General features: G+C 34.9%; 1 protein-coding gene across 3 annotated transcripts; it reads right to left on the bottom strand.

The window, feature by feature from the left end:
• Positions 1–313: 313 nt before the first annotated feature.
• LOC107714084 (actin, alpha cardiac muscle 1-like) lies at positions 314–8,709 on the bottom strand. 3 transcript variants are annotated; one of them, XM_016519791.1, is made up of 10 exons: positions 8,627–8,709; positions 7,506–7,648; positions 7,101–7,229; positions 5,067–5,177; positions 4,894–4,978; positions 4,650–4,811; positions 3,652–3,843; positions 2,034–2,215; positions 892–1,006; positions 314–478 (listed from the first exon to the last, which is right to left on the bottom strand). In XM_016519791.1, the coding sequence occupies exons 2-10, from the start codon at positions 7,632–7,634 to the stop codon at positions 450–452; spliced, it is 1,134 nt and encodes a 377-aa protein (XP_016375277.1). In that variant the 5' UTR covers positions 7,635–7,648; positions 8,627–8,709; the 3' UTR covers positions 314–449. The 3 variants fall into 3 exon arrangements, with proteins under 3 accessions (XP_016375277.1, XP_016375278.1, XP_016375276.1); XM_016519792.1 differs by having other exon boundaries at positions 314–515; positions 929–1,006; XM_016519790.1 differs by lacking the exon at positions 314–478 and having other exon boundaries at positions 857–1,006.
• Between the last annotated feature and the right edge of the window lie 1,617 nt (positions 8,710–10,326).

The raw sequence follows: 10,326 nt of genomic DNA, 5'->3' as shown, positions 1-10,326 counted from the left end.
TAAAGGGCAGGATCAAATCTGCATTATTGTTAGATTCAATGGGCGTTTTGGTTCGAATGATCAAATTACATTATAATGTGGTTATAAGCAGGTTTGACGCAAGTTATTTAGCATAAATTCTTAAGCAAGTTAGTACAATGATCTCAAGCGTGTTTCATGCTAATATCACAGCAGCAGTCTGCCATCCGGTGGCCTTGCTGAAGAATGATCTCAAACCTGAAAGCTGAAGAACGTATTGTCAATTTGTGTCTAAGCAAGTGCTTATAAATGCAAAGAGAAATTTATTGAAAATATGTAAATTTATTTATTGAACAATTCATTGTGGCTGTAGACGTGAATCCTTGTACAAGGGAACTTGAAACAAACGTCCGCAGTACAAACACAAGACGTGACATGGTGCAAAGGCTAGAAGGAGAGTCCAGGACAGAGGAGAATGAAAGAGGAGGGATTTAGAAGCACTTCCTGTGGACAATGGAGGGTCCGGCCTCCTCATACTCATCTTTGCTGATCCACATCTGCTGGAAAGTGGACAGGGAAGCCAAGATGGAGCCGCCGTCGGTATCGGCAAGTACCAAAAATAAAAGTATCGGTATCGGGCGAGTACTGGAAAAAGTGGTATCGGTGCATCCCTAATAATTATCATCATTATCATTATCATTATCATTATCATTAATTTTATTATTATTATCAACAACAAACAAATCATTACAAATGACAAAACAATAAAACAACATACATTGTGGACATTTTAATAATAATAAAACGCGGCAGCAAGATTAATTTTTAATGAGCCGAATAGAAGGCACGTCACACCTCTGTTCATCAATTTGCACTGGCTACCAGTAGCTGCAAGAGGAGGGATTTAGAAGCACTTCCTGTGGACAATGGAGGGTCCGGCCTCCTCATACTCATCTTTGCTGATCCACATCTGCTGGAAAGTGGACAGGGAAGCCAAGATGGAGCCGCCGATCCAGACAGAGTATTTACGCTCAGGAGGGGCAATCATCTGTAATGGACAAAGGAAAATTGAATGATTTTTAGTCATCACCATCACCATTATCGATAACAATAATTATTAGGGATGCACCGATACCGATACTGGTCTAACTGAGACTTGTTATAGCACTTGTATATCATTGCTCTTTTGTTGATTTTTATTGCTTCCATTGTCCTCATTTGTAAGTCACTTTGGATAAAAGCGTCTGCTAAATGACTAAATGTAAATGTAAATATAATAATAATAATAATAATAATAATAATAATAATAATGATAATAATAATAATACACATGGTATAATTATTTGATATTTGTAATAATAATTATAAAAATATCAGTAATCCATAATTACAATAATGCAATATACATTATGGATATTTTGATAATAATAATAATAACTAATTGTTATTATTATTCTGTTAATATATAAATAATCCATAATTACAATAATACAGAAAATACATTATGGATATTTAATTATAACTACTACTAGTACTACAACTAATAATAATAATAATAATAATAATACATTGTTATTAAAATATTAATAATGCACTTTGTATTATTGCTTTGTGATTTGTAATAATAATATTTTTCTTCTTATTATTATTTTTAATATCCATAATGAGCGTAGTATTATAGTTTTGTTTAATTGTTGCAGTCTGATTGTTATTAATTTACTATTGTATCTAGAAATGTAACAATAATTTAACATCAGTTCTGCATATTAGTTATTGGAGACTTAAACATAATAATCTGTACCTGTCATAAAATCATTTAAGTCACAAAACAACTTTGCATAAACAATAATAAAATATTAATACATATTAATTATTATTATTATTATTAAAACATTACTTATTTTTCATTCATTATTTTCCTTCATTATTTTCTAGACTAATGATCACTTAATTATTTTTTGTGTCCTATATATATATATAATAAAAATACATTGGTTCTGCATATTCACTTTGGACAATTAAACATAAAATTAATCTACACATAAAATAAAATGTTAATGTAAAAAAAACTGTACCTTGATCTTCATTGTGCTGGGAGCCAAAGCTGTGATCTCTTTCTGCATCCTGTCACCGATACCAGGGTACATGGTGGTACCGCCAGACAGTACATTGTTGGCGTACAGATCCTTCCGAATGTCAATGTCGCACTTCATAATGCCGTTGTAAGTGGTCTCATGAATACCAGCAGACTCCATACCTAAAGACAATGTCATTTAGATGATGAATGGGACTATACATGAAACATACTTCCATTTAAATACATTACATATGCAGTACCATGCTAATTCACGATTACATAATAGCGCTGATTTCATTAAGGGAAGAACTGCTGGTTAGCCATTGTCCTATCAGCTCCACTGGATAAGGAAACAGTGATTGATGTACAATGTCAAGACTAAGAACCGTGTACACCATAAATAGCCCCTCAGCCTTTGGCCATATACTGAAACACTCCTAATTAGTTCCTGACAAAAGGTGATCTGTCACGGTGTCACCTCTCCTAAAAGTGCACTGTAATGTATGAAAAAGCTCTAAAAATGCAGTTGGTTGAATTTTTCTCAGTGGGAAACTTGACCGCTTCGCTGTGCCCATGGAAGGTGGGTTTAATTCTGTTGCTGTGCATAGACTGATGTGCAAATGATTGAGAATTATTAATAACATGAATTTTTCATCAATGGGAATGCAGGCTTGGCAATGGCTCAAACGGGAGAATATATTTTGAGTGTGGGCTTAGTGGTTCATTGTAGGTCTCGTTTCAAAATTGCTAGAAACTTACATGAACAACTGATAAAAAACAAGGCATAATGAAGGGATATTCAAAGCTTGTCTATCATTATATCTATATATATTATTTATTACCTGCTGGAATAATCGAGGAAGTAAAATCGTTACTCTTAAATTATTTGTATTTAAAATAATTTTATTATTTTATAAATAATCATTGAATTCTGATAGGAACATTTATCAAAATAACTTAGATCCAATTATAAAAGGATAATCCAAAATAAAATAATTATATAAAATAATAATTAAAATAAAAATGTAATTGTTAATCTTTATTAAGTTATTTTATTTTAAATTATTTTTATTATTTTATAAATATTAATTGGATTTTTATAGGAAGATATATTTATCCTAATCAAATCTAATAAGAATCATCTAAAAAAAAAAAAAATCTAATCAAATAAGAATCATGTAAAAATAAAAAGTAAAATAAAATAACTATTTGCTCCTGAAAAATAATTTTATAATTATGATTTATTTTTTACTCGTTTGATTTTTAGTTGGATATTACATAATCTTTATCCTGCCTCGTAGGCAGCTGAAATTCACAGCAGAACTACAGGAGTTTTACAATCCTGTATCTCTACATTCTGATCGATTTACAGTACTGCAGGGATATTTGATCTTTTAGGAAACATCCCCCTTTAGAGAATCATGTTCTAAAATATTTTAGTCTAAGTTATGCTACATAGGCTATTTTAATCCTATACAAGTTCCCATCAGAAATCGTTCTAATTGTGATATAAATTCCAATAATATTGGACTAGGGAAATAAAGCAGAACCGAGGAGTACAAGGCGGAAGCGATGAATAATGTACATATATTGAAATGAACAAATGAGAAACTGACCAATGAAAGAGGGCTGGAAGAGGGTCTCGGGGCAGCGGAACCTCTCGTTGCCGATGGTGATGACCTGACCGTCGGGCAACTCGTAGGACTTTTCCAGGGATGAGGAGGAGGCGGCGGTGGCCATTTCATTCTCGAAATCAAGAGCCACGTAGCACAACTTCTCCTTAATGTCACGAACAATCTCCCTCTCGGCTGTAATAGCGAGTTAGAAAGGTATTAAATGCTTTTTAATTATTAAAAAACAGCAGCTGGTTCAATTCACTTTTAACCATTGACGCAGATACTAGCGTTGCCCAAAAGGTGGGGCTGTTTAGCTAATGGACATTTCATTACAGCGTAAACGGTGAAACTAGAACACTTACTAGACCAGGGTTCCTCAAATCTTGCCCTGGAGGGCCAATGCGCTGCTGAGTTTAGCTCCAACCCTGATCAAAGTCACCCACCTGTGATTTTCTAATGATCCTGAAGACATTGATTAGCTTGCTCAGGTGTGTTTGATTAGGGTTAGAGCTAAACTCTGCAGGAAAGTGGATCTGTGGGCCAGATTTGAGGAACCCTGTACTAGACTAACCACCTTTTTTTTCAACGCGCAAGTAAGCCTATGGGCAAGACTTCCGGTTCATTGGGCGCTATAGGAAAATAACGAGATGAATAACAACGTGCAGTAAACGGTAAAACTGTTTGCATTATAAACCAGTGTGTTCATAATTAAGAATACATTCAAATAATATGGTAAGACACACCAATTTTCAATATCAAGCAGCAAAACGAACTGTTTTGTACAGCTAAAAATAGCTGGACGTGGATGAGACCAGAAGCCAGACCCATAGAATTTACAAATGGCCGCGGCCATTTTTACGGAAAGAAAAAAGTGGATAAAATAGTCCAAATTAATAAATATTTTACATTTAACACAAAGTTTACTATCTATTAAGTGGGTGCATTAAAATATAACCAGTATAATTTATGTGAAAGCTGCAGAGAGTGAGGTAAATTACCAGTTGTGACGAACGAGTAGCCTCTCTCAGTCAGGATTTTCATCAGGTAGTCAGTCAGGTCTCTGCCGGCCAAATCCAGTCTCATGATGGCATGTGGAAGGGCGTAACCCTCATATACAGGCACATTGTGGGTCACACCATCACCAGCATCCAGCACAATACCTGGAGCATATCATAAAAGCATGAAAAAAAACCAATAGACGCAGTTTAGAGCAACTACTGTATAGTCAACGTAGACGCTAACCTGTGGTACGGCCAGAGGCGTACAGTGAGAGGACAGCCTGTATGGCAACGTACATAGCCGGAACATTGAAGGTCTCAAACATGATCTGAAATACAGATAGAAACCAACATATTTTAATATTATGGAAATAATAACATTAATGCCATGATTCTGAAGTCTTCAAAAGGACTTGCCTGGGTCATCTTTTCCCTGTTGGCCTTGGGATTCAGAGGAGCCTCAGTCAGGAGGACGGGATGTTCCTCAGGAGCCACACGGAGCTCATTGTAGAAGGTGTGATGCCAGATCTGAGAAAATAGTATTGCATTTTCATTATATATAGAGAAACACTGGTCACATTTACCGTTGTTTGGCAAATTTTCACGAGCAAAATGTATGGGATTGCATTTGTGTCAAAAGGTCAGCGGTCCATGTCTACACTCATTGCGTACTTGGTAAGATAAATTTATATACGTTGATGTATATGTTTTTTTTTTATGTCGTCTTGTTCTGTCATCCTCCATGTCATCTTGTTCTGTTGTGTAAAGGCTGTTTCCAAAAATTGTAACTTTCTGTTTGTGCCAAAAAATGGTTGACTCGAATGTCTACTGTTTCTGTTTGTTTTGGTTCAAATTTGTGTTGTCCTCCATGTTAATGCTCACAGTGAATGTTCTGCAAAACATTTTACAGATATCCAGGTAAACAAAAAGAAAATTTTTTGTTCAAATGGGGAATCTATCTATACATACAGTGCCTTGCGAAAGTATTCATACCCCTTCATTTTTTCACGTTTTGTTATGTTGCTGTCTTATGTTAAGCTGCTTTAAATTAGCTTTTTTCCACAACAATCTACACTCCATACACCATAATTGTCAAGCAAAAAAACTGGTTTTTAACATCTTTGCAAATGTATTAAAAATAAAAAAATAAAATGATTCCATTGCATAAGTATCTGGGACAGTTGAAATTTAGCTCAGGAGCATTCATTTTGCTTGTAGATATTACTACACTTCAAGCAAAGTTAACCTGTGGCAAATTCAATTGAATGTGTATGATTTGGAAAGGCACACACGTCTTAATAAAAGGTCTAACAGCTGATAATGCATATCAGAGCAAAAACCAAGCCCTGAGGTCAAAAGAACTGCCTGTAGAGCTCAGAAACAGGTTTGCGTCAAGCCACACATCTGTGGAATAGTTCAGAAAAAAATTCTGCTTCATTGAAGGTTCACAGAAGCATGTAGTCTCTGTTACCCTTAATGGAAGAAGTTTGAAACAACCAGGACTCAATTAATGGAGAAGGGCCTTGTCTAGACTGGTGACCAAGAACCTGATGGTCACTCTAGTTGAGCTCCATGATCATATGTGGAGACAGGAGAAATCTACAGAAGGACAAACATCGCTGCAACACTCCACCAATCCAGTCTTTATGGCGGTGTGGCCAAACTCAATCCTCTCTTCAGTTAAGACACATGAAAACACACTTGGAATTTACAAAAAAGCACCTAAAGGACCCTCAGACTCTGAGAAACAAGATTAAAACCGTAGCAAAAGTTATGCTTTTTTAAACTATTTTTAAAATGCACTAGTGTAAATGTAGCCTCAAACTCTGAATATTTTGTCAAAAAATTAAGATGAATCCTGAGGATTATAGATTCATTAAAGTTTATAGATCAGAAACAAATTCATCTAAAGTTTTAAGAAAACTCATTATTGAAAAAAATCTACACATTCATTTGTTTACCTGGATATCTGTTTTTTATTTTTCAATAATGAGTTTTCTCACCATCTTTCTAAAATGTTGAATATTGTACAATATAGATTCATTCAAGTTTATAGAAAAAAAAAACATAAATGCATCTAAAGATTTTAGAAAACTCATTGAAAAAATCTAAACATTCTATTTGTTTATCTGGGTGTTGCAGAACGTTTATCGAGTGATAACTTGAAAAGCAAAAAAATGAGCTTTTTGGCACAATTGTAACACCATAGAAATCCATTCATTTCAACTGGAATCAAAGTGATTGGGAATTTTGTGTGAAGGTGAAAGGTTTCAACAGATTTTGCAATGGGTTCAAGTTGTTCATGTGAATTTGCCTCGTTGACCAACGGAAAGTTATTTTGTTTGACTTCAATGTGAAATGTGCTCCATTGATCCCTACACTACTGACAATAGACAATGGAATTTTGTGACCGCAATTTGCTCCTTAAAAGTAAATAACTGTATGGTCTACCTTCTCCATATCATCCCAGTTGGTGATGATGCCATGCTCAATGGGGTATTTGAGGGTGAGGATGCCTCTCTTGCTCTGGGCCTCGTCTCCTACATAGCTGTCTTTCTGACCCATACCGACCATGACACCCTAAAGAACCATAATGCAAGCTTTCAGTCACAATCCACACATTCAGGGTGACTTTCGATTCTACATTTGATTTACATACTGTAGCACTTACTGTACACCCCTTTTCAAGAATTAATGTTTGCTTATTAACATTTGAAGCAAGGGTTGATGCTAGCAGAGTATAGCCTTTACGGGTCAAAGGTCAAAATGTAAGTACTGTGACTTAAGAGGTGCTTTACTGACTGGATCAAAATAAGACTAAGCCCCAGATGATGTGAATAGACGTTGTCATCTCACCTGATGGCGGGGTCGGCCCACAATGGAGGGAAACACAGCCCTGGGAGCGTCATCCCCGGCAAAGCCGGCCTTCACCAGACCTGAGCCATTGTCGCACACCAGAGCGGTGGTCTCTTCCTCGTCGCACATGTTTGCTTAGACGGCTGGTGTTTGAACACAAATGGCACGGGCGCAAACAAATGACATGTCCATTTAAAAGCAGAAGGATTTTCTCATCCCTATTAAATACTTGTCTTTGCTTGTTGAATTCATGTAGCACTTGAAGCTAAATGTAAATTATTCATCTTCTGTGCTTAAAAAGAGCTTTTCTGACATCTTCAGTTATGCAGACCTACCCTCCCTATGGCAGACTTGCAGTGTGCTATTAATAATACATATTTTATTATTTATTTGATATCTTGAGTTGAGCATAAAAAGCTTTATTTTTATAGCGCTACTTCTGTATTTGAAGTAGTTTTAAAATGCAAAATATAAGCATTTCATTGGTCCACTGTGTACTGTATGTAACAAATAATTCATGAAGTAATTCATTATTAAAAGGATAGTTCACTCAAAAATGGAAATTCGGACAACACCCTCGTTGTTACAAACCTGTATGACTTTATTTCTTCTATGGACTATGATTTGAAGTGATTCAGTGAAGGTCACTGACTTTCATTATACACTACTGTTCAAAAGTTTGGGGTCACTAAGATTTTTGAAAGAAGTCTCTTATACTCAACCAGGCTGCATTTATTTGATCAAAAATACAGTAAAACATTAATATTGTAAAATATTATTACAAATTAAATAACTTTTCTATTTTAATATATTCTATATTTAATATATTCCTGTGATGGCAAAGCTGAATTTTCAGCAGTCTTTGGTGTCACTTGATCCTTCAGAAATCATTCTAGTATGCTGATTTGTTGATCAAGGGTCAAAGTTTGAACGGTAGTGTATGGATAAAAAGTTCTTCAAAATATCTCAATTTTTGATCCACCAAGTCATACAGGTTTGGTTCAGAATTTTCAAATTTGAATGAACTAACATTCCAAATATCCAAAAGTCAGGCTTCGCTACACTATCTGCTGTAGTCCAACAACCTGTTTAAAATAAACCATCCATTGAAGTAGACTCACCCAGGAGAGCTTGCACAAGAGGCCTGGAAAACGTGCTCCCTCAAGAGCGGTAGAAAATAAGAGAGTGAGCGGCCAGTTCACCTGTCCTGTATTTATATAGGAGCCTTGTCACAAGGGCTTCAGAACCTCAAGCCTTTTTAGGACACATTATAACCCTGCATCACTGAAAGGTGGGCCGTCCCATGTGAAGATGGAGTATTGGAACAGGTCTCACAATGCAGCCTGTCCACTGACAGTTGCATTTAATATTAGAAGATAATTTATGTCTCTGGAGGACAGTGTGGACTATTGTTGGAAAGAGAGGTGGCCAATTCACTGGGAGAGAATGGCATCCCTGGGGCCGTTATAAATAAGACGCCGAGCATTGGTCATAATGGACGAATGACCATTTGTCTGTTGTCTGTTATCTGTCAGTTGTGAGGAACTTCTAGCTGGCCTTCAAAGGAAATGCACATTGCCACCCCATATGGGTGTGGACTTTACAACCAAAGCCTACCAAAAGAGGAATGATTTTCAGCGTCTCTTCCCAAAAGAAAATCACAGCCTCTAGGAAATTGACAATGTGCCACACTTTGTGATGTTTGTAGGGCTGTTGTATGTGTGGGTGGTCTAATAATTACATGGACGTAAATGCTACTTGATTGCATTGTGTCAAGAGAACGGCATTGTGCTGCTAACAATGACACGTGGCACGAAGTACGTTTAATGACTTTTTATCTCCACAAATCCCATCTTTTACATTGTGAGAACTCTTAGACATGTTTGATACCCTATTATCTAACATACAATTACTGTAGCATAAAAAATAACTAGTTTTAACAACATCAAATAGAGACGTCTTGACCTTCTCAGCTGTTTCTAACAATTCCTAGCATGCGAAAACATAATTTAAGTTTTAATTAATGGTAAAAATGTCTTTCAGTTATAAACTTATTTTAATGACCAATAATATATTACATAAAATAAGCTAAATATATTACATTATTTTATGCAATGCAACCCTGCTACCCAGTGTTGTTATTGTTAAAAATAAAAGTTTTGATTATTATTATACTATTATTAGTTTTAATATTTGAAATACAGCCAAAATAAAATAAAATATAAATATTAGATAAAAAACTTAAACTTGAATTATAAATGAGAAATGAAATAAGTAAATGAAATAAGTTGAAGTACTAAAATTACTAAAACAATTACTTAATTTAAAATGTATTAAGAAACAAACTAAAGAAAATGACAAAAGCACAACATAATTACTAAAATTTAAAACTGAAAACAAAAATATATGCTAATTCAAAATATGAATAAATATTATAATAGTACACAAATAATACTGCTGTGTTAAAACTGTGACACCCAACAACTAACATTATTTGGTGGGAAGACAAATAAATACTGTAATTTCATTCCATTTTCTCAATATTTCTGTTGACTAGCCTTCAACCCTGTTACCTTCAATATACAGTATGTCTATTGTACACTACAAACCAACATTTTGTCCCAAATTTGCAAGCTCCTATTGAGTAACAGCAAATTTAGGTTAAATTTTATATAAAGCTAAAAATATTGTAACATAGCTTTCCCTTTTTCAAGCATATATTTGGTATGTGTGTATGTAAGTATGTATGTACTTACATACAATACATACATATACAAAAAAAACCTCAATTTTTAAAAGTTCCAGGCCCTGCTTTGTAACC

The sequence above is a fragment of the Sinocyclocheilus rhinocerous genome, unplaced genomic scaffold, assembly GCF_001515625.1.
Source record: "Sinocyclocheilus rhinocerous isolate Xijiao unplaced genomic scaffold, SAMN03320098_v1.1 scaffold568, whole genome shotgun sequence".
In the NCBI taxonomy this organism is placed as follows: Eukaryota; Metazoa; Chordata; class Actinopteri; order Cypriniformes; family Cyprinidae; genus Sinocyclocheilus; species Sinocyclocheilus rhinocerous.
The sequence above is the reverse complement of the archived record's forward strand: the minus strand, read 5'-3'. Positions and strand labels throughout refer to the sequence as shown.